Here is a 25,222-nt window from a genome sequence, read left to right as displayed (position 1 = left end):
TTCATTAACCTGAATCTTGAAAATTGTCTTGACCAAAAAATGACCAATTCAACATGTACGATAAGGTCTAAAATAACCGATGTGAAACAAAATCTTTTCTAATATGACTAGAATTGGTGAGAAAGATCCGAGTGACTCAACTAAATCAAAAATTTTCTAAATCAAAAATAACTCGATTTGATAGTCTCGTTTTCCACATCTCCTGAAATGTAGATAAGTAAAACGAATTTAAAAATCACAAATTCTCATTTGTGACGGTTGTTATCCGTCAGAAGCTTGTGATAAGTTAAATAAAACCTACATGGGAGGATAAAGACAAGTCATTTGCAATTTCAATGCATTTTACTTTTTGTCTTATCTACCCATGTGGGTAATACTTGACCCGTCAGAAGTGAGACCTACTCCGTTCATTCAACTCCACATTACAAGTTTTTCTTTTGTACACTGTTCACGAGTGAACATTCAATGTCGATTTTCTCTCAATATATAAGTGAAAATATATTCATGTGGGATCTTATTTGATTCGTCTTTAGGAGTACATTAAGAATATCTAACTTTTATAATTTTTGCAAATACGTAGCTAAAGATATTTAGCTACGTATTTACAAACGTTAAAAAGCAAACTTGTAGTGTGGAGTTGAAATGTTGAATGGAGGGAGTGTTATTATTTAAAAATAACATTTTCATTTGAGGAGAGTTGAATTATGTGTAACATCTCTTTAAATATCAAAGAAAGCACATGAAAAGTTGAAAACTAAACACTTATGTAAAACAGATTAGAGATATGTAGCGACAATTCTAAATTCCTTTCTAAATATTGATACGAAATAATTCTCAACTGAAGTCTCTTCGCCACATTGTACCAAAAATTTTGAATAAACAAATTTTGAAAGTTGTAAAAATGAAGGGAAAATAAGATTTTTTACGAGATCAATGTAACTTTAACTAAGTCATATTTGATGACTTGTGACCCTGTCTTTTCTGGCTTAATTTCATCTTTCATTTAGCTCAACTTAATTCAGACCACTTTGATTTAGCTTAGCTTATTTCAGTTTTATTAATATCTGTAAATTTCAATTCAGCTCCATTCAACCCAATAAAATAGAAATCTTAATCTATACAAATAATAACATAAATTAATTATGCATCACATACACCGTAACATTCTTAATCAATCACACAAATGTGACTTAACAAGCATAAAAGAAAACTAAAATTCGAACCCGCAACCTATCGTCCACAATACCTTCCGACTTTAAACATAGAAGTCTAAGTACACAACTCCACAAAAGTAATCCGTACAAAGTATTGGTTTAGAACACATGAGTAGTAAAAGCCGAGGAAAAAAGAGACCAGAAGTTGACAAACTTCATGTCATTGTTGTGATAACTCACAACGTCGTTGGTTATGTTGAAGTCTTCCAAGATTTTCTTATCTGGGATCTCTCTCTCTCTCTCCCTTTCTCTCTCTACAAAATCACATTTCTCTTACACTTCTCTCTCTAAAAAATAAAAACAATTTATCAAATTAGTATAATCATAATTTTATAATCTTTTTTAAATAATTACATAATTATATTATTTTGTTGTTATTTTAAATTCCCTTTTGTGCTAAACCCATTTGTAAAGTTCATTTTTTTTTTATTACTTTTTGTCTGAAATTTAATAATGGGAAATTTATTTTGTACTTAAAAAGAGAGAAATTAAAGTGAATTAAGGTTATTAAGCTGTTTTTTTAATGATTTAATCCTTTTTTAGCAAAATTGTTTTGAGATTAATGTTTTAATAAAGAAAGAAGTGTAGTAATTGAAGGATGTGGGTCTAAAGGTATAATCTTTTAACTTGTTATTCAAATTAAATTAATGGGTTTTTAATTTCTGGTTGTATTTATGATCATTTGCTCTTGTATGTAATTAGTGATTACTCACCCGTCTCGATTATTTGTTTACTTTTTTATTCTTAAAGTGAACAAAAACAAATGATTGGGACAAAGGTATTAATTTTTAGCTCTTTTATTGAATTATTTAGTTAATTGGACCAAACATTTTATTTGGTTTCAAATTATGTATCCTTACATTTTATTTGATTGTGAGTAAGGCTGCGTACATCCGATCCCCTTACCCTGCAAATTGCGGGAGGCACTCGGGTAATGTTGTTGTTGTTGTTGTGTGTGTATGTACAGGGGATCTGTTGCTTCATTATCAATTAATCAGTAATTCAGTATGATAGAAAAGTTCTTTCCTTTATGTTTGAGGAATTGATGGTAGGGTTTTGACTATTCAAGCTTTGATTTAGAATAATTTTTCTTGAATAATAAAAATTTAGTAAACTTGGTCTTTATTCATTGTTTAATGTTTAATGTATTACTTTTGACTTGTCTAACAAATTGTGTAAAGAGTAAAGACACTTGTATTTTTTTTTTCCTAATTGTTTAGAATTGTGATTTTAATGAGGTTGAGTGGTTTTTAGAATGTTCTGTGATTCATGGTTGATAGTCTGAGGTAATCTTACTGACATACTCCATCCGTCATAATCATTTGTTTACCTTTGATTAAAATACTTCTCACAAAGAATAAAAAGGTAGACAAATGATTCAGCCGGAGGTATTATTTAAGTTATTAGCAGAATTTTATTAGTTTAGCTTGTTATTTTGAACATTAAGTTCTGAATTCTGGACTTGTTAGAGGAGTTTTGTGATTGAGGTCTGGATGTTACATGATCCCGATTCTGGTAATTTCGTGTTGCATTGTCATTTTGTTCAGCTTTTTATTTTAGCTAAGCTAGGATGCTTGAGTAGACTTGACAAACGGGCTATTAGGGTCGATTATTTCGGGTATGCTTGAATTAAGGTCGGCTTGGGTTTTGTTGGGTCATTTTGGATTCAGGCATGTTTCAAGTGTGCTACTATGGGGCTCCGTTTAGACCGTTTTAGGGTGCATCTTGGGTATTCTGATCGGTATGAGCTGGTGTTGGGATCAGGACAATTCGGGTCAGGTCGGTTTTGTAAGGTTTATGAGTAAGGTTAAGATAACACTTAAAGCTGTAACTGGGTATTGGAAGAATGGAAGGGTTGGTAGAAATCATCAATGTTGGATATAAACTCGATTTCAAGTCTTTCAAAAAACTTCTGGTGATATGTTGGATTGACTGTCATCTCTTTTAAGGCCTCGGCTTCTGCTTCTGTTGTTTATTGGGTATTAGATCTACCTTAATTTATTTTTGGTGGTTGTGTATTTACAGTACCGAAGACTGAGATATGTTTATGGATATTATTTTGTCTAACTTAACAAATCCTTAGATTGCCTATTTTTGATATTAATCATTATGGAATTGAAGTTCGAGATCTGTGGACTTGTGCTTAATATGTAAATATTGTGTCCTATTTTTGGTCATGCCTTAAATTTAATCTTTGTTCTGTTTTTGCCAATGTGAGTTGTAGCAGGTTTATTACTTAAAATTCAACATTCTTCGCTTCTGTAGTTCCGTGTGCTATTTCCTTATTGTTATTATCTTGTAATCATCATAGTTTTGTTATGGATTGACAGGCATGGGAACAAAAGTTCAGACTGAAAATTACTTGCCTCGGCAGTCTTTGACGATAGATCTTAGTCGTGAATCTAATGGTGGCTGTTGGCCTTCTTATTACACTGAAGGCAGCTTGCCGAACGGCCAATTTCATTATGGATTTTTGCCAAGGACTGTTGCAGATTCACATTCTGGGTATGACAAGGATGTTCTTAAGCAGACAATGCTTGAGCATGAAGCCATTTTCAAGGATCAGGTACATTTTCAAAATTTTCGTCGTTTTCCATCCGCTTTTCTATGCACCCTAGCTGCATTTAGATGACGATATGGCAATTTTGGTGGATTAAGTTGGGGTTGGGTAAACATGACAATATATCCTGCTCGAGGGTTAGCTCGCTAAAACTGGAAAGTTTCTTTGCTTATTTTTGGTTAGGAGAAATTGTCAGCCAATTGACTAATTGAGTATACAGTTCGAAAGTCTTTCAAAGATAGTATCCCGAGGAGACTGTTTGGTTTTGTGTATAATGGGTAACTTGAGGATAAATGAAGCGGTCACAAAAATAAATAAATAAATTGGTGAGACCGTGTTTTTGAGAATTTGTTCTGAGCGTATTCATTTTCTCAAAAATATCTCTGTTTATAAATAACACGGATTGCTATTCAGGTCTACGAGCTGCACCGGCTATACAGAGTGCAAAGAGGGCTGATGGACGAGGTTAGGAGGAGTGAACCATTCAAACATGGTATACAATATGAGGCATCTTCGTCATCTAGCCCTCTGACATCGCAAAGGCAACTAGATGGTGCTCAAAGATGGAATGGCTCTAGTTTTCCGCTGACAAGCCCTTGTTCCGGTAGGCCTCTTATTTCAGGCCTTGAAACTGTGCAATCGTCACCTAATTCGGTGAAAGGAAAAAGCATACTGGCTGGCCCAAGTCCTAGCCCATTTCACAATTGCTATAGCCCAAAGACCTCGGAGGCCTCAGAGGCCAGACCCACAAAATCTAGAAAACGAATACTGGATTTGCAGCTTCCAGCTGATAAGTATATTGACACAGATGAAGTTGACCAATTTGGTAGTGCAAAAGATTTACATATCAGTAAGCGTAAGGCATTGGCTGACTTGAATGAACCTTTACGTGTTGAAGAAACGTCCACATTTTCATCTTTCGGCATGTTAGGCCATGCTGGCAGTCACAGTGATCTTCCATATAGGGATCTTTCTGCAAGACTTTTGAGTTCTTCTAAGGACATGCTACAGAACTCCAAGAAACTAACCCTTAACGGGACTTCAAAAAATCTGCATGAAGTTCGAACAAATGGTCAAGACTGGTTTTGCTATGCATTAGAGTCAGGTAATAATAATATAATCACCACTATTCATTGATACACATGATACTTTTTTTTTTTCTGGGATTTCCCTTTTAGCGAAATCGGCCAAGTAAATAATCAAAATTAGTACTGTTCCTGTTAATCATGGTCTTCATCATTTTTATGCTGCAGAACAACATAAAGTCAATACGAGATCCATCCATCGAGAGGTCCATGCAGAAAAGTCTCTTGTGGCTTCTCGACCAGTGCAAATTTTAGCAAGTGAACATATCAAAAGGGAACCCTGGAAACCCAATGCTGCTGTTTTTACCCAAAGTTCTGACGCTTTCTCTATGTCAAACTACCATAACCTGGGGTCTCATGTTTTAAGTCAACCGGGTTTATCATGGGGTCAATCTGCCACGTCTTGGGGAAAAGCGGAGTTTATGACCCCAAATCCCACTTCAATCCAACCAAACTTATTTCAGTCGTCAGTTCATAGCAATGAATTTTTCGGTAAGTTGGATCCAAACAGTAGCCGTGGACCGAATGTAGCTTTTGGTAGTGATCCGCCAGTGAGAAATGGGATAATCCCGCCTGTGAGAAATGGGATTAGCCAAGGCTCGTCATCTGTCTTTGAAGAACGTCCTGCTTGTTTTCCCCAAGCTGGCTTTGATTATGTAAACTGCAATTATGGTGAAAATACGGCACCTTTTAAACGTAATAACTCCATAAAGGCTACTAGCTGCAATAATATCGCTGTGAGAGATATGAACTTGAATGAGGATTGCAAGGCAGAAGATCCTCTTGCTACCTTGCCATGGCTTAGAGGAAAGGGTGGTATCGAAGCTAAGATGTCTGAGAGTAGTCATAAAATTTTAGGGGTTTCTATATTTGGAAACCCTCCCAAGCAAAAGGACCCGCTTGATCATAATCATGGATCACGACATGAAGAGGTTGAGTGTAGCAAGAGAGAACACCTGTTTGATATGAATCTTCCTTGTGATGAGGCTAGTGATTCTGAAGTGGGTAAGATGGCGATAGATGAAGTTGTTGCAAAGAAGAAAGAAACTCATTCTGCGAGTTTCAAAATTAATATTGACCTAAATTCTTGCATAACCGAGGAGATGGGCACTGGTATTGATTTAGAAGCCTTATTTAGTCTAGAAAATGAAGACGGGATTCTTTCAGTCGAAGATTCTCTAATAAAGGAATCAGAGAAGCAGCCGGTAGGGGTACAACCCGACAACAGTGCCAGTGATGGAGATCTTGAGTCGGCAGCATCTGCTATTGTTGCCATGTCATCTTGTGTTGAATCAATTCAGTCATCAGTCGAGGACAGAACTCAAGGAGATGATTCCTTGCATTGGTTTGTGAGTATAGCTTGTTGTACAGAAAATGACGAGTTAGACGATTTTGAATACATGATCTTGGAACTGAAAGAGTGTACTCCTGAGGAGTACTTTCCGAAACCAAGCATTCCGGATTTTGCAATTACTGAGAACACGGATACATGTATGTTAACATCTAGAACACGTAAAGGGCAGGGTAGGAGAGGTAGACAGAAACGAGATTTCCAGAGGGACATTCTCCCGGGTCTTACAACACTCTCAAGGCATGAAGTCACTGAGGACCTTCAGACATTTGGTGGGCTCATGAGAGCAACAGGCTTTTCTTGGCAGTCAGTGCCCAACAGAAGGCATGCAGCCCGAAACGGACGTGGCCGTGGTAGGCCACGGTCTGTGGAAACGACACTCGTAGGTACCCTCCCATTGAAGCAACAGGAGATACAGAAAAATTTGGAAGTGAATATAGTGGACAGAAGTCTGACAGGGTGGGGGAAGACGACTAGACGCCCTCGACGTCAAAGGTGCCCTGCAGGTAATCTTACCGTTCAGGTTACCTTAACCTAATTATGTCTCTGAAAATGAGAGAACTTATAGAGAATATTAATACTTCCTAGAGTTTTTCGTCAAGGCGTGTTATCATCATCTTTTCCGTTTCTTAGACATAAGGGGATTGCCTTTGTACATGATTCTTCAACCCAAAATTCAAATCCCCTCAATTAATTGTCTTTACAAGTGAACAATCAACTCCTGTAATTGTTTCATGAATAATTCTGCTTGTAGTTTTCTCGAGTAGACGGGGTAGGTAAAGTTGTACAGCCAGATTAATGTTAGACTTGTGCTATTTTCATTCACATTGCTTCTATTTGTCAAAATCGGAGTATTTCCCTTCTTTCCGGTTTTTATTTTGGCGGGAGAGCAACGAGCAACAAGGGCAGTTTTGACGTTCATTAGTTAAGGTCGATATGGAACGGCACCATTCAATTGCTGTACATCTTCAAAATGTACTGCATTCATTTGTCACATTGCTTCTATTTGTCAAGATCACATTTTCATTCTTTCCGTTGTTTTCTTTTTGACTGGAGAGCAACGAGCGACAAGGGCAGTTTTGATGCTGACAAGTTAAGAAAGTCGATATGAAGGTTCTGGTGCTTTATAACTCTTATGTTATTCTACACACTCCCCTTAGATTCAACTTCAAGTAAATAAAATTATACAAATGAATAAAGTGATGAGCGTTGAGGCTAGAATCATGTGGTCTCATTAAAACCACTCATAGGCTCTAACTAAAGAGTTTTTTTTTTTTTTTTTTTTTTTTTTTTTTTTCTAAATATTCTTGGTCATTAAATAGGTGCATGATATAATGTGAGACTTTATAAGTTTGCCGTACAAAGTAGAATTATTAGACTTGGAACGCTCTTTAGTCTTTACTACTAGGAGTATATCATAAATTCTTGCTTAAGAATGGGTCCAAATAGATGTATTTTTTTTTTTTTTTTGACAGCAACAAATAGCATAGCTTACACAAGAGCTCCCTGAGCAAGATTATGAGCTATCCTATTCACTCCCCTAGGACAGAAACTAAGAGAGCAACAATGAAAATGAGACGCAATAGACTTAATATCTTGGATAATGCAGTTGATAGATGCAATCGGCTTCTCCGCTCCCGCACTGCAAAAACCAAGTTAAGACAATCTGTAACAAGTCTAACATGAAGGTACCCTTCGTTCAAGGCCCATTTGAGCGCCATGAAAGCTGCATGTCCTTCGGCATGCAGGGCAGAAGAGGCAAACGAGCGATCGTGAGCAGTATTCCTTAAGGTCCCATTCTCATCCAATAAGCACCACCCCATGCCAGCACTTCTATCAACCCTCCAAGCAGCATCACACTTGACAGTACAAACATTTCCGCATCCAGGTCCACCAACGATCCAAAAGGGGAAGGAGTTTCTAATCCTCTTAGCTAAGTTAAAACCAGGGGAGGAGTCCAGCAAATGCGCTCGAAGAAGGCTAGCATCCTTATTGCACACAACCTCCTTCATACACTGAATGTCGCCAAGAATAGAATGTAAAGCACTCATGGGCCAAGGGCGACGATTCTTGAAGATCCTCTCGTTCCTGCAACACCAAATTCTCCAGAGGGTAGCGATTAGGGGGAAAAGGAGGGAGTTAGGTTCTGGGCCAATTAGGTGTATGAGACAAGAAAAATAGTACTCCGTGGATCTACAACAAACTCTTGTAGAAAGTGGTATTTCACACATTTTAGGCCCTGTTCTTTTGGACTTAAAGTCACTTAATTTAAGTTCACTTCAGATTTTCAGTTCAGTTCAATTCATATCCTATAAGTTCACTTCAGATCCTGTAAGTTCAGTTCAGTTCAGTTCAATTCAGATTCTATAAGTTCAGTTCAGATCCTATAAGTTCAGTTCAGTTCAGATTCTATAAGTTCAATTCAATTCAGACCCTATAAATTCAGTTCAGATTCTATAAGTTCAGATCCTATAAATTCAGTTTAGAAAAGTTATACTTCTATACAGAGTATTATTTTTAAAAACCGACGCAAAAACATATGACATTATTAATTATTCGATACATATATACATTATTATTTTTAAAACAAAATTATCACTCTTCTCATTATTTTTTAGGGAAAATGCACGCGGTGCCCTTGAAGTTTCGAATTTTGCCCGAAATACCCAAATTTTTGTTCCGCAAAACTTTAAGCGGCTATAGCTCGTGTCTACGAATTCAGAAAGTGATAATTTTTTTTTTCAAATCGATCATCTTTCCGAGAACTACGATTTGAAAAAAAAATTGTCGTATTTGGATCCCGTAGCTAGGAGTTTTTGTACGTCAAAGTTTTTTTTACCGTACAAACTTTGAGTGACCATATCTCTTGGTCACGAATTCCAAACACGACAATTTTTTTTTTCAAGTCGTAGGTCTCGAAAAGATAATCAATTTGAAAAAAAAATTCGTTACTTTCTGAGCTTGTAAACACGAGTTATAGCCTCTTAAAGATTTCCGGATAAAAAAATTGGGTATTTCGGGCAAAACATCAAAGTTCAAGGGCACCGCGTGCATTTTCCGTATTTTTTATCGTAATGTAACCGTAGTATAATATTTGAACAAACCAATGCATATAAAGCGAAAAAATGTTATTATTTTACCTTGTGTTTTAGACTATATTTTCTTATCAGTGTTCTCTCTTGGCTGCCCACTAATTTCTTGTAAAATTTTTGTTTAATCTCAATAAAAGTTTGCATTTTTATAATAATAATACTAATAATAATAATAAAAGTTGTGGTTTTATAAATAATAATAATAATAATAATAATAATAATATTTAAGTTAAATTAATTTAAGTTAATTTAAATTCGGATCATGTAAGTTCAGTTCAGATCCTATAAGTTCAGTTCAGATCTTATAAGTTCAGTTCAGATCCTATAAGTTCAGTTCAATTCAGATCCTATAAGTTCAGTTCAGTTCATATCCTATAAGTTCGGTTGTTCAGTTCAGATCCTCTATAAGTTCAGTTCAGTTCAGATCAGATCCGTTTCAATCCAAAAGAGCATGACCTAAATACTTACGCCTAATATGACCATCTTAATGGAGACCAACTATGTCTACATTTTCCGTATTAAATAAATCCTTGTATTTATCATTGTTAGCAAATCATGAATATTAAAAAAAAAAAAAAAAAAAAAAAGCCAATCATGAATATCAGCGACCACCAAAAAAAAAAGGCCAATCATGAATATAAAATCAGCGAGCACCAAAATAGTACTCCGTCAAATTCAATACTCCCTTCTATTCAGGAATTGAATTTAAACCACACAAAGGTTTCCAAATAAAAAAATAGAGAACAAAACCTGACTAGCATTAAAAAACACGTAATTATGAAATTCCTTGTATGCTTTTACTAAATTCTACGCAAAATTACCTACTTTTTCCGACTAATTTTTATTTTATTTCAAGTGTAGTGAATGGTGTAGTGGTGGCAGAAATGAGATGGATGAAATTTGTCCCCACTACTCAAAAAGAAGAATGAAATCATGTGTGTGTTTCAGAGTTGTCATGATTTCATATTTTATTGATTTATGGAAACTAAACAAACAAACAAACAAACTGTCTGACAAATCTCAAAGTGTCAACAAGTACAAGTGTACAACTAACAATCTCTTGTTTTTTAGATTACATTTAGATATCCCTTTGTGTCTCACCAATCACTTTTCATTCTACTGTTTCTGCCTTTTTGCTGCTTTATGTCCTACTCCTACCTACAAAAGCTACCCTATTTGCCCTATTTATCTTCTTTACTTTATCATCGATAGTTATGAGGTGCACAAAATCTCATCGAAGACGGACGATATCCGTCACAAGCATATGGGGGTGCCCCACCTTGTCTCCTCTCCCTTTTTGTGAGAGGTCACAAGCTTGTGACGGGATTAGCCCGTCACAAGCAAGACTAGCTGTATCAGGTGATACGGTTTTATACTGTAAGACGATTTATTTTCATAAAAATTATAAGCCTTATTATTCTGGGACTTAATTTTAGCTTATTTCAATTTAGTTCTACTCTATTAGTTTACTTCACTTCAGTCGAGTTCAGTTTAGCTCTATTCAGTTCCGTTTAGTTTTCTGAATATAAACACTAAACATGTCAATGACCATGATGTATCTCGTATCTGGTATCTCGTCCATAGCTGTTCCAAATTTCTGATCGAATTTGATAAATACAGTAAGCTTTAGTCCAATTAGAGTGACAAATTTGCTGCTCTTTATTTTTTGAGCATTAATTCAAGAAAATATTCATTTCTTTTTCTATGATCTTTTACTTGACCCTTTTTTTTTCTTTTTACTCAAAAAATCAGAGAAAATCATCCAATCAAAAATACACAAGTGCTAAGAACAAAAGTTAGCTCAAGTGGTAAAAACTCTTTTACTCCAACCATGAAGCTGGGGGTTCGATTCTCACCGGCGACAAATACACGAGTGGTGATATTATGAGTAGAAAGAATATACCTATTTCTACTAAACAATTCTTTTCCTTTCCATACTAATACAAAGTTGTTTCTTCTCATTTTCGAGCTGTTTTGGCGCGGGTCAATTTGACTTCGGAAGTTTTGTCAGTTCTACGCTTCGCCCTGTCATGACCGCGCCATAAGCATTGCCATCTGCAAACAGCTGATTGATTTATCCGACAGAAGACATTTGTAAGAGAGGCAACTGATCACAAATACTCATCTCAGAGCCGGAACTCCAACCAGAAGACTTGCTTAACCCTCTTTCCTTCATCAAACTCCTCATTTCATCAGCCTTATCCCATCTTCCTTCTGAAGCATATAGCTTACAAAGAAGCACATAGTAACACGCTTCGTTAGGGTGAATTTCAAGCATTTTCTTTGCGACCACCTCTCCAAGTTCAAATCTCGAGTGAAGACTACATCCATGAAGAAATGCTCCTAATACTGAAAAATCCGGCTCAATTGGCATTTTTTGTATAAAGTCTAAGGCTTCGTCTAGCTTCCCTGCTCGGGACAAAATATCTACCATACAAGCATAATGTTTCATGGAGGGTACGAAACTATATTCTCGACACATTGAATTGAAGTAATTCCATCCTTCCCCAACCCTTCCAGAATGACTACATGCCGATAAGATAGCAGTAAATGTAACTTCAGTTGGCTCTACGTTTTCCTTCAACATATCGTTAAACAATGCAAAAGATTCCTCATCATCGCCCTGCATTCCATAACCCCGAATCATAGAACTCCATGTTACAGCATTCTTTACCCCAATCTCATCAAAAACTTTACGCGCAGATATTGCATGACCACACTTTGCATAAAAGTTAACAAGTGCAGTTCCAACACGGGTGTTATTACGTGATAATCCTTGTTTAATTACAACAGCGTGTAAAGAAGAACCGACTGTAATAGCACTGAGAGAAGCACAAGCAGAGATCACACTGACCAATGTCACTGCATCCGGAGACATGGATTCTAATGTCATTTGACGGAAGAGTTTGAGAGCTTCAAGAGAATATCCATTTTGAGTGTATCCTGAAATTATCGTGTTCCAAGCAAACATATCCCTGACCAAAATCGAATCAAAGATGTATCGAGACTCTACCATTAGGTGGCATTTTGCATACATGTCGATGAGAGCGTGTTTGACTTCAGAATCAACCAAACCGTTCACAGTTGCAAAGCAATGAAGCAGCCTACCCATTTTGACATCTCCGACCTGCGCACAAGCTGAAAGAACACTAGCAATGGTCATCGAGTTAGGTACAATACCCTTATACTTTCCTTCGACAAACAATTTCAACGCCTCACTAGGCTGTCCACATTGCGAAAACCCAACAATCATAGCAGTCCAACAAATAAGATCATGATTATTGGAAAGCTCATCGTAGACACAACGAGCATCTTTAATACTCCTACATTTCACATACATATCCAAAAGTGAAGTAGCGAGGAACGAATTTACATTAATCCCGGCTTTTATAATATACCCATGAAGCCACTTCCCTTGATGCAAAGCTCCTAACTTTGCACAACCATTCACTAAGCTCCCTACCGTAAATTGATTCCCATCAACAAGACTCCCTCTCATCCTATTAAACAATCTCAAACCCTCCTCAGCACAATCATTTTGCACATACCCAGCAATCAAAGACGTCCAAGAAACGACATTTCTATCCCCAATTTCATCAAAAACACCCCTCGCCGCATCAATCACCCCACACTTAGCATACACATCAACCAAACAAGTAAGCACAAAACTATCTAAACTCCCATATTTCACCATATGACAATGTACCTCCCTCCCCTTATCGACATACCGCAACATACAACACGCTTTCAATACATTAGAAAACACAATATCATCACTTTCTCTCAGGCATTTCCTCAAACAGTTGTAGAGCATGATTGTCTCATAATGCAATTCATTCAAAAAGTACCACCTAAGCATAACTTTGAAACAATAAAGATCCGGGTTCGGAATCGTCTCGAAAACCATCCGTGCAGACCTCACAGACCCGAAAGACCCGTATGAACTAACCAATTTCGTAAGCGTAAGAAGATAATCTTCATTCGTTAATCCATGAACTGTTAATAAAGAATGCACCTTTTTAAGAGTAATTAAATTATTACAAAGACCCAGAAGAATCAATGAAGGGTTTGAAGAAATTGAACGCATGGAGGATATGGTGGATTCCATTGATGGTTGGTGAATTGCGAGGGAAGATAGAGAAATTAGTGACCGCCATTGATGTGGGTGTTTTGAAAATTGAAGGATTTGTTTGTGAAATTGTGAAATTAGTTGATTTATTATCATGATTTAGTGTTGATTTTGAGTTGAAATGTGATTTTTTTGAGTGTTTAAGCTCTCCCGCCATTTCAGAAGGGTTGCGAGCTTTGGGTTATCATTGAAGAAAAAGTTCGTCAAATATCCCCATGGACTCAAATAACACAAAATGAAGTCAAAATCTCACTTTAGACGGATACTATCCGGGGGAAGTGGCAAATAAGCCCCAAAGGTTTGCCAATATGTGCAAATTCACCCCATCTCTTTTGTTTAGTGCAAATTCACCCCATCTGTTATGATGTATGTGCAATTAAGCCCCACACAATATTTTCAGGTCAATTTCTCGCCGGAGAAAAATGACATGGCACCGGAAATATGACTAGGATTAGATGACTAGGATCAAGTTAGAAAATTAAAATAAAAATGACACACTTTACCCATTGTAGTTTACCCACTGTCGTCATCCATTCATTAGATCAAATAACATGCCTATCAAATTAAGTCACTCCCTCCCAATTTCCTATCTCCCTCTCCCTGCAAATTAATTAGCTCCCAAATTAATGAGCTCTCTACACCTCCATTTTTAATCAAATCTACAAACTCAATGCCCACAAGTCTATCCTTATGTGGTAATTGAAAGTTTGCCCCAAGTATCAAATGAGATTTCAAAATAAAATTGGGGAAAAACTAAGTTCATGTATTTTTTTTAATTTAATTTGGTATTATTTGTACGGAAACATGATTTTTTCTGTTTTAATCCTAACTTGGGGAAAAGCTCAAATTAAGACAACTCAGAGCTGAGCAATGCAATAAGGTATGCTCATCCTGACACAACCATGATTTTTTTTGTTTTTAATCCTAACTTGGGTAGACATGGCTGCTAGAGAAGAATTATTCTGGGATGAAGATAAAGATGGAATGAAGAAAATGATAGGTCTGATGGAGGTGACAAACGGGCGCAAGAATGAATGAAAAACCTAGACTACTGTATAGAAGAATAAACGACTGCCCCTTGCATTAATAAAATCATTTTTTTTTTTTAATTTTCTAATTTGATCCTAGTCATCTAATCCTAGTCATATTTCCGGTGCCATGTCATTTTTCTCCGGCGAGAAATTGACCTGAAAATATTGTGTGGGGCTTAATTGCACATACATCATAACAGATGGGGTGGATTTGCACTAAAAAAAAGAGATGGGGTGAATTTGCACATATTGGCAAACGTTTGGGGCTTATTTGCCACTTCCCCGGATACTATCCCGTCTAAAGTTGTAGGCGGGTCAAATATGTCACCGCTTTCATAACAACAAGTGGGATGGTAGGCTTGTCTTATTATGAAAGTGGTGACATATTTGTCTACATCTTTAGACGGATATACCCAATAAGACTAATTGCTAAAATAAAGTGATAAATTTTAGTGTATTTATTTATCGGAAAATTTGTCCGTATAAATCCCAAGTTTGGTCAGTTATAAATAATCTCAATTATTTTCGGACTCGGGCCTATCTCTCATATCGTTTATTTTCCATCCAGACAAAAATTGATATTTGGAAACAAACTACAAAAAAAAAAGAAAAAAAAAAGAATATGAGAGATAGGCCCTGAGTATCTCCGTTTTAAAAACGGAGATAAAGTATTGTACACATTGAATTGAATAATGTGATTTTGAATTCGGGTAAAAGTTTTAATATATTTGTGTTGAGCCATTCAGCGGAGTGCAGGGATTTTAAAACACTGTCCTTCGGCTACGGAATAGTACACAAGTAACACAACCATCAGCTACGGAATAGTACACAAGTAACACAACCATTAGACTCAATAAATTCTTTCACAAATTCTCACGAGCATATCCGTCGCAAGCTTGGGACGGGTCAAGTATTACCCATGTGTGGTGGATAAGACAAAAGCAGAATGCCTAGAGAGTAGCAATCTGTTTTATCTTATCTACCCACATGGCCACATGGGTATTACTTGACCCCTCACAAGAGGGAACTTGTTCTTCTTCTTGTGCTTGTGCCGATGCACCCATTGCACTCCCCTGGAAATGCCTCCTCCCTCCGTAGCCAAGACAAGAGATGTTTGATACAAGAATGAAAGATTAATTTTAATCACACAAATTCTCAAACTTTTTACAAAAGAACCAGGAGCTTTATTTTACTAAACTGCACAAAATTGAGAAAATTAATCAAATGGAAACAGTAATAACCAAACATTTAAAGGAAAAACAAAAGAATCCAGTGCGCAAGAATAGTGATCTACATCGCCCAATCTGGATTTCGGCTCAGGAGCTAGAAAGAGCAAGAATCGGACAATACACGATTACGCCTGTACAGATCAGTGTTTAGAAGTGATTCAGTAGCCAAACCTATCTCCGGTCTAAGGCCGCTGGTACACGTACTTGGTTCTTGGATCTACGATCAGACCTTTTCCCCCGTTTACTTCCAGATCGTGCCTAAATTGACGAAAATTCATCATCAACAACAAAAGTACTGGCAAAAATTTGCAACTTACTCATGACAACTTAAATAATTGTGTCGAGTTCGATTTTGAGTGACCCCATTTCACAGAAAATTACCATGAAAAATTTAGACTTTATCATGATGATTATAGACCTTACGACGACATCAGAAATATAATGAATGTGAAAACTCAACTGGAATACAAAGTCAGGGATGGTCAGCTGCTCGCGTGGAACATAACGGAATAGTTGTAGCAACCGATCAGCATAGACCACTTTCTTCCACACCTAGGCCCAGTCACAGTAAAAAAAAAAAGCTACTGTTAACTGTGTAACGTAGAAAAGAGATCCGGTATCAACGTTAAAGGATGATGGACACATACCACATTATCCACAAACGTTTGTAGTGCAAAAATGGCTGCTTTCAAACCAAATGTTGGGTGTAGAACATATATTGCCTACATGAAACAAATGAAACCATCAGCTTTTACAAAAATAAAATAAAATTGTGATCTATTATCAAAGACGGTGGAGGTTGATGTATGGTTGAAGCATTTGATAGACATACATGAAGATTACGTTGGTGTTTTCTACCAAGTATTTGTTGTAGTCTCCTCATCCATCCCAGGTCTGGTTGGCTGTACACCACAAAGACGACAATAACATTATTCCAATGCCTAAAGGCTCAAAAGCGCATGCAGTCACACCTATGGTGCATAAAACATAGATATGGAAATATCTCCTCTCTCTCAAGCAACAAAGCGCAAAGGCGCACGCTCAGAGACGCGAATCGCACTGTTTTTATAAATGCATTTGTATTTTCAAGATAAGCGTGGACACGTGGTGAACCTTGCTGGCTGCACCTCATTATCATCTATAAGGCACATCAAGGCGTGTCGGCTAGAGTCTCATTGAGTCTTTGGCTTAGGCACCCGAGGCGCCGTTTTTAAAACGAAGCTTCCAGAGTTCCAATCAGTGTAATGTATAACATAGTGCCGATACTATAAACAAAACATTGCGTTTCATGGACAAAAGGAGGAACAGATTCTTACGGCTGTAAAGATGCAGCAGAGTGGAAGTACACAATACTATATGGCTTCTGGATTATAGGCTCAAATTCCTGAAACCCGAAATGAAGAGGTCACATTAGTTGATAACCAAATTGTATATTCAGATAATGCCAACACTCCAAACAGTATGTTGAAAACACACCGTGATCCTTTACCTTTACCACATACTGAATGAAACGCTCAAGATCAAGACAACGTAGTAAGAAATGTGCTCCAACCACTACCATTACTGGATGGCCTTCACTATCAACACCACCACGATATCTAGAGTAGAAAGCACATGAAAGTAAACAATTATACAAGTCACAAGAATATTAGTTTGAGATGAAAGTTTACCATGTTAGAACTTTAAATAATTAATACAGAATACAACTTAAGTTCAGATTAGACACAAAAAAAAAAAAGCAAGTCTCTAGTCGTCTTCAAACTTTTAGCTTCATATTAATAAGAAATACTAGCCTGATACCAGTCTCATTATTTTCTATTCTTTCAATTGTTAATAAAAAAACAAATAAAACATAGGCACAACAGGTTTAAACCCTACAGTTCTGAATATTTTTGCCACTGTATTGTCACAACCAATAAGATGTATAGCAGCTGTTCCTCGCAATTATCGCAGTAGGATTACAAACTAATCATGAACGGATGTTATGTACGTTCTAACGAATGGTGAAGTAGTATAATAGTAAAACTTACACGATCTTCATTTCTGCAATCTCAGAAAGATTACTTGAGTTTGCTTTAGTAAGGTATCTGGAATGAAGAGTATATTCCTCGGCTGGAGATAATGAAGGTGCACCAATATTGCCAAATCCAAGCATTTTTGTAAATTTAAAACCACGTTGAGCCTCAGCAGCCTTTTCCCACTGCTCCTTACGCCTTTGATCTGGATCCTTAAGTAGTGACATGAAAGAAGGATCCAAATAGGCATCCAAATATCCAGAATTCCTGTTTCATTTGCCGAAAGAATGCTTAAATAGGCGATTATACCACAACCTAAATATAGTCACAATGACCACTCTAAATTAATCTTGTCCATGCGAGCAGCCAAATGGGCAAAAGTTTCATCAACATACGAATTTTACCGTATACAGGCAGTCAGGCATATATGATCCCTAAGAATAACTTATGTGAAACAGCAGTAATACACGGTAAAATGTCATGCGAAGTTAATCAAATAGTAGAGGTGATCAAATGTAGACTTGGCCAGACATGAGTCAAGCTCACGTTGTTTTACTGGCCCACCAAAAAACGGGTTGGTGGATTTGGATGGGCTAGCGGGTCAGGCCTTTGTAAATTCATAAAATACTTTGTCCATACTCGCTCATTTTGTAACCGGACATGCTGGGTTCAATGAACCAGGCTACCCGTGATCAGCTCTACCATATAGATACAATGGCCCTTGAAGTATGCTAAATACTAGTACGTCTCTTGGGTGAATCACTAAAGAAAGAGATTATATCAGCACATCTACATCTCGTTGGAGAGAAGAAAGACTGCAAAAGGAATTGCAAGAAAGCAGAGCTACATGGAAAGACTACAAGGAGATAGCATTTAATATTAAGCGAAACAAAATTGCATTTTGGCGAAAGAATACAATAAAAAAAAGAAAAGAAAAACCAAGCTAAGCTCATACAATTAATATTCTCCAATATGTACAACCTAGAAACACTGACCTCCTAACCAATCCAACATCACTGAGAGGAAGGTCATCTGAAGCTTGTGAAGTTTTCGATACAATCTTTCTTAAATTAGGAAGTGGCTGAATTCTGATTTTGCGTTCATCTACAGTTGTTGCGCCATTCTCATCCCCAACATCAGCAGGCAGCTTAGACATGGCAACCTCCTCTTCATGTTTATCACGAGGGAAATACAGAGGCAGTAATCTATATAAATTAAAGAGGAGATGCAAATAATTTCTCAAGATAGCAGCATATATAATTTCACTTAAGCATGATTACCAGTGAGAAAATGTAATTACCTTTTATATATCTCTGTATCCATTGTTGTGCTAGTGCAAAACACAATGGCTGTAATGTTATCTTTCTGCTTCTCCAGAAATCGTCTTACAGTCCCTGACAAGAAGAAAAATTCCACTCAGCCACATCTTTCGCTACAGTACTACGATACACTTTGGGATTATATCATGAGAAGAATGTGGGAAGTCCAGAGGAAACTGAAGTACAGATTCTGACGTGCTCGATTAAAGCCCTTCATTTTCCCTGTACTTAATCTCAAACAAATAAATGGAGGAAAACATAATTCCAGTAGACGAAATGATAAATTGAAGGACATCTTACTTATAGCCACATGTGCTGCTGGTTCACGAGGATAGTTTTTTGACTCAGAGTAGATACATCCCATTGCTATGCTGCATAAGCAAAAATAGAATAACCAAAAAGAACAATACAAATAGGTCACATAAACCAAAAATAATAGTGTTTCAAACCTCTGAAGCTCATTCTCTATAAGCAGCTCAAGACACGATCTGTAGCAATGACTTAGGGCATTCTCTGCTGCTGTATGATATTTAACTGCATACTTAGGGCCAACTGTATGAATAATCTTCCTAAGAATTAAAAAAAAGAACACAATTCATCAGGGATGAAAGCAACATGTATAATCTACAAAGCACAACGCTTTAAGTGTCCATTCTTATGCTCTCCCAACTCTTGTTCTCCTTTACGTCTCTCTCAGCCGTTGGGATATGAATTGACTTACCAGTCTACTAAATAGTCAAACTTACAGGATTATTAATACAGTCTGGCGCATCTAGTGCATAAAACCAATAGAGAAAATGAATTCTGTTTTAGTGAGTGGCATACTCCACATGGTACGGCCCATAGGGGTGTAAACGACTTACACGTATCAAGAAGTGTAGACAATGATTTTTGATGTGGAGCTTCACTAAAGCAGACAGACTGGTTACCATCAAAATTCTAAGCAAACGGTTTTTGTCATACCTACCTTGCAGGAAGGTCATAAGCACTTGTCATCTTTGCCATTCCTGTTCTGCATCCACCCTGAAAAGAAACGCCAGTATATAAACACTTAACTCATTCATCACTTAAATTTGCCAATATACGTTGGCCCCTAGAAAAATATGGATGGAAGAGAGAAAAAATCTTTTCTGCAAACATAAAAAATAAAATACAACTTTAGAACCTTCAGCAAAGGTGTTATTGTCAGATGAACTCTATGAAATACTAACCAAGTTTTCTTATATGGAGTACTTTTTACATGAAGGCTCTTCGCCCTTGTAAAAGCAAACTTCTACATTACGGATCTGCATTAGTAGCGATCTGTCTTCTCTAGACAGGAAGTGGATTAAAAAAAATAAAAATAAAATCAGCATGACCTAGTTGATGTACTAACAAAAGGAAGAGAAAATTTTGCTTCCACCAATTTTCCAAATTCATAACCGTCCAGCACGGTAGCTGACAAGGTAACAAGGTAACAATTGTAAAAATGCTGGGAATTCAAACTAACTCCGAGAGTGAAAAACCTACCAGTGTAGCACATTCTTCAGCCAGACCCGGCCCAGCAGCAGCGTGTAAACCAGGACTACTATGAGCTTCATCCAAATTCTGTTAACCATAGAAATAGATTAACTAAGCAGTCAGCAAGGCACATAGGCCAGACTTGCTTAAATGTACAATAAATTCACAAGAAGAATCGGGAAAGGCCCAAATGCGCAAGTTGCAGTACACACAAAATATGCCTTAGTACTATCGCTATATGTTACAACAAAAATTCTTCCTTTCCAACATATAATAGTGTCTCGAATGTCTAATATCTACCGCAAGCATAACAATACATTTATCCAAGTGAAGCATGTGGTTAACTTAGATTGTCTTTGACCAAACCAAAATCCGTGGCAAACTCAAGTTTTTGATTACACTTGTGAATAGGGTCATCCATGAAACCACTTTGTGTTTTAGATACAATAGAAAAGGGCATACATCCAATCTCCTAAGTCCAGTGGGAGGTAGCCTTTGAGACAATGGTGTAATGTTTAAATTATATCACTAGTTACGCAACAAGAAGGGATCAGTAGCATTGACAATCTCTTAATTAAGAGTTACGTCATCATTGAATCTAAACGAAAGTGCACAAGACGCTGCACAAATAACAGAAACCTCACAAAAAGAAAACTAAAATCGGTGTATGACAGGTTACCTCACTTGTGGAGTTAACAACAGCATCTACTTCAATGGTCCAAGGATGTCCTCTCCACAAATAAAGCCTCGAGTTTATATCATGATCTACGGGAAACCTCGACACAATTCCATTACTTCCACTCTCTGATGTAGAAGCCGATGCAAGAGGGTCGGGAAAATGATGACTGGAAAAACCAGTCTCTTCACTATTAGGCTCTAACGACAATCGCTGCTCAGCATCACTCCATCGAGGAACTTGATCCAATGTCACTACAGAATCTCCAGTATCCGTAGGTGACCCACCCCTAGTCGGTTCTACGACTTCTACCGGCATTTGGCTATACATCTCTTTAACTTAACACCTTCCCTTCCTATCAAAACCTTCTTTGAATCAAAGCCTCCTACCTCAAATCCTTGATCAAACAGCTCATATTCATATCCACCTAATCATAATTTAGATAAAGTCTTCTTCAGCATCATAAAAACTACTCCCTCCGTCTCAATCATTTGTTCACTTTTCTATTCTTTGTGAGCGATATTTTAATCAAAGATAAACAAACGATTTATTCAGAGGGTCCATAACAATTATATGGTCGATACCCACGTTCCTATTGATCATTAAATCCCATTGAAGTCAAAGACCCAGATAGATTTCACATCAAAAACATAATTCAATCGAAACCCAAATCTAATCTACCTTAAAATTAGAATTTAAGATTAACCCAACTAATCATTTAGTTCAGACAATTGGAAAAATCCCCAAAAATCATAATTCAATAGACAAAAAGAACTAATCAAATATTACTTGTATATCATAAGAAAGCAATTCTCGAAAGATTAAAACTTTCTAAAAGTCTAATTAAGAAACTTATCTAATAAATCAAAATTATCAGAAGAAAAAGAAAACATACCAGAATGTTAGAATTAAGAATAAAGATTATAGGAAGGAAGGGTAACAATGTGTCAATTTTAAGGGAATTATAGGAAAGAGATATTTAACCAATTGTAAGATGAGAAGGTCGGAGAAGGTCGAGAGGAGAAGATCGATATTACTTTGATGAGTCTCAAAAATCTAAAATTTTAAGGCTTTGGATCACAGGCTCATCTCAAATTGACATTTGTTAGGACTTGTCCTTAGGACTTGTTTACGTCCTAATATTATTAGGACTTGTCGTTAGGACTTGTTTTAAAATCTAATTCTTTCGTATCAATTCAAAGGTAATACTCCCTCCATTCAACCCCACATTATAAATTTCTCTTTTGTACACTATTCACAAGTGAACATTCAATGTCGATTTTCTCTCGATATATAAGTGAAAATATATTCATTACTTGATTCGTCTTTAAGAGCACATTAAAGGGTCGTTTGGTTCAACAAATCGGAATGGAATAGAGTTTGATAGTAGGGTGGTATGGGGTTCTAAATCCATACTTGTCTAATGTTGTTTGGTTCACCACAAATTATAAAGAGGAGGAATGGAGTTTGAATCCAATGGGGAAGGGTGGGTATGGGATTCCAAGGGGTTGGGGTGGAGTTAGAATCCATTGGGTATCTAACTCCATTCCAAATCACCCCAACCAAACAATGGAAAGGATCTAATCCATTCCATTCCATTCCAATATACTCAACCAAACACCCCCTTAAGAATATTTAACTTTTATAATTTTTGTAAATATGTAGCTAAAGATATGTACCGCGTAAAACACGCGTTGGCAAACGTGAAAAAACAAACTTGTAATGTGGAGTTGAATGGAGGGAGTATTGAGCAAAATGGTATTATTTATGATCGTAGGGAATTTTTGATATTATTTTTAATTTATAAGACAAAATATAGTTATGTAAGATGTTGTTTGATTTATCGTCATGAATGCTACAAGAATATCAATTTTTTAATGCTACAAAAATATCATTTTTTTATAATTTTTAATAATGTGTAGCTAAAGATATTCATTTTACAAAACGTGTCTCGGCAGGTGTGAAAAAAATCAATGTTACCTTTGGATTGGTATGGAGGGAGTATCAATATATTTTTTTTTTATTAGGTAAGAAAACTAGGTTGATCATCTAGGGTAGGTGAGTTGAAGACACCGGCTATCAAACCACCTCGAAATGGGGAGTATTAATATATTCCTCAACCAATTCATTTCAAATTGAATTTTTTAAAATCTTTCAGAAAAGCAAAGTAGATGATTATCCGGGGTATGGATTTGATAGATACGGAGTAAAATGTTTAGTATGGGCGTATATCCCATGATGTATATTCTCACATACGGAGTACAACTATTATTAGGGGTCAATTTGCGAAACAAATTGTTGTGAATGGGTGAATAATAGTGTTGTATTATATTCAATTGTTGTGTTTTGTACAAAGTATGCAGAGATACATATACATAAACCAAAGTACCAAACTAGATATTTACGGAAAATATTACATCAACAGCCATCAAATAATTAGGGAAATAAATTGTAGGAATTGTCATGTTTGTGAAGATGCAGGGCAACGACTAGGAGCCTTTGGTGGAGCTAATACCCTCTTCAAGTTGGAGCGTGGACTTGTGGAGAGTTGAGACGCCCAATTTGGATAGAAGATCGTCAAAAGTTGTGCGTCCAAGAGTTATTGTAAATAGATCGGCCAATTGGTGTTTGGTATGCACGTAGCTAGGCTTAATCGTGCCTTTAATAATTTCATCCCGAATAAAGTGGCAGTCAACTTCTTTAGCCCAACTTGGATAAAAGATCGTTAAAGATAGAATCATTAACTATCGTCAGTGTAACACCCCCTTCTTACCCAGTCAAGGTAAGTAGGAAATGTTACCGTCTCGGTTTCCCTAGGCAGTGAAATCACAATCACAATTAAGAAACTTTATTAAATAAATAACAAATTTAGTGATTACAACATAAACTAATGAATAAAGGTAAACTATACAAATTACAAGTCAACTACCATCTATGTCATCTATACTATGCTACTCGACTCCGAGTCCAAAGCGCGACCCAAATCTCGATCACGTCAACAAGCAAAACATGTACTTAAGCTGCTCCCCTTATGATCGGAAATATCATATGGATCGACACGGGTCACCCCGGAAATAGGTGACAATTACACAGACAAAGAAACGTCATTTTCAATAAATAAATAGAGTGTGACCCAACTCAAAGTGTGTGAGTACGCAACATGACCGTGATATGAATAACATGCTTTTAAACAACCACTACCACGGTACCGGGACACGTTTAGACGTACCAACAACCACAAACAGGTACCGGAACGCGCCCAGACGCACCGAGTCCGAAAGCCAACCGGATCCCTTGCCAGACGTCGTGTCTCAACCACACGAGTCCCTCCGTAACTCAAGTCATTGATGTGCACATCCCTTTTGGAGTGGGAAACTCCAAGAGATGACCCGAGCGTGAGACGGTCTCCAAACCGCCTCACATCTTCATAACAACAAGTAAGCCACCAAGTCCTCCGACATACAAGACAATACAATAAATGCAAGATACCGTATAACATGCCAATTACCGACTCATTCAATGCAAATGAATTGACATATGACTCATTTTACAATTAGACAAATTATTAAAACTGAGTAGGATAAACCTACTTTTAGCAAATCTCCATAAACGATCGAATAAAGTAATCTTCAACAAAAACCGTCACCTTACCATCTCGAGGCGGAGGGACAAAAGATGATTTTCCCTTTTTTCTCTCTTTTCTTCTCTTTTTCTCTCTTCTTTCTCTCTAGGATTTTGGTGGATATTTGAGATTGTGTTTTGGATAAGGATGATGGGTGGATAAGGGTATATATAAGGTGAGTGCGGTATACGTGTATAATACATGTATAATACATGTATAGTATATCGTATTATTATTACAATTTATTATTATTACTTCCTCCATTTTCATATGATATACCCATTTTATTAAAATACTTCACTCATATATTCAACAAATAGGTACATCATATAAAAATGGAGGAAGTATTATCATTACCATCCTATAATAATTATTATTATTATTTCATTATTTTGTCAC

The 25,222-nt window shown here is 36.7% G+C and overlaps 3 protein-coding genes across 6 annotated transcripts; 1 reads left to right on the top strand and 2 right to left on the bottom strand.

Annotated features, from left to right (window-relative positions):
• Positions 1–1,350: 1,350 nt before the first annotated feature.
• LOC141644117 (uncharacterized) lies at positions 1,351–7,035 on the top strand. 4 transcript variants are annotated; one of them, XM_074453566.1, is made up of 4 exons: positions 1,351–1,826; positions 3,545–3,780; positions 4,189–4,879; positions 5,028–7,035. In XM_074453566.1, exons 2-4 carry the CDS (start codon positions 3,547–3,549, stop codon positions 6,746–6,748), a joined length of 2,646 nt encoding a protein of 881 aa, XP_074309667.1. In that variant the 5' UTR covers positions 1,351–1,826; positions 3,545–3,546; the 3' UTR covers positions 6,749–7,035. The 4 variants fall into 4 exon arrangements, with proteins under 4 accessions (XP_074309667.1, XP_074309670.1, XP_074309668.1 ...); XM_074453569.1 differs by having other exon boundaries at positions 1,401–3,015; positions 3,060–3,780; XM_074453567.1 differs by having other exon boundaries at positions 1,438–1,992.
• A 4,055-nt stretch (positions 7,036–11,090) lies between these two features.
• LOC141644116 (pentatricopeptide repeat-containing protein At2g03380, mitochondrial-like) lies at positions 11,091–13,670 on the bottom strand. The gene has a single exon (XM_074453565.1). It carries the CDS (start codon positions 13,525–13,527, stop codon positions 11,377–11,379), a length of 2,151 nt encoding a protein of 716 aa, XP_074309666.1. The 5' UTR covers positions 13,528–13,670; the 3' UTR covers positions 11,091–11,376.
• Positions 13,671–15,575: 1,905 nt separating this feature from the next.
• Positions 15,576–22,355, bottom strand: LOC141644115 (uncharacterized). The gene is made up of 15 exons (XM_074453564.1): positions 22,097–22,355; positions 21,205–21,628; positions 20,535–20,612; positions 19,993–20,048; positions 19,475–19,594; positions 19,326–19,396; positions 19,007–19,100; positions 18,702–18,911; positions 17,722–17,973; positions 17,181–17,289; positions 17,008–17,075; positions 16,524–16,593; positions 16,339–16,413; positions 16,152–16,243; positions 15,576–15,949 (listed from the first exon to the last, which is right to left on the bottom strand). The coding sequence occupies exons 2-15, from the start codon at positions 21,529–21,531 to the stop codon at positions 15,874–15,876; spliced, it is 1,698 nt and encodes a 565-aa protein (XP_074309665.1). The 5' UTR covers positions 21,532–21,628; positions 22,097–22,355; the 3' UTR covers positions 15,576–15,873.
• Positions 22,356–25,222: the final 2,867 nt, after the last annotated feature.

This window comes from Silene latifolia, chromosome 2 (assembly GCF_048544455.1).
Source record: "Silene latifolia isolate original U9 population chromosome 2, ASM4854445v1, whole genome shotgun sequence".
Taxonomy (NCBI): Eukaryota; Viridiplantae; Streptophyta; class Magnoliopsida; order Caryophyllales; family Caryophyllaceae; genus Silene; species Silene latifolia.
This window is presented reverse-complemented; position numbering and strand designations above follow the sequence as displayed.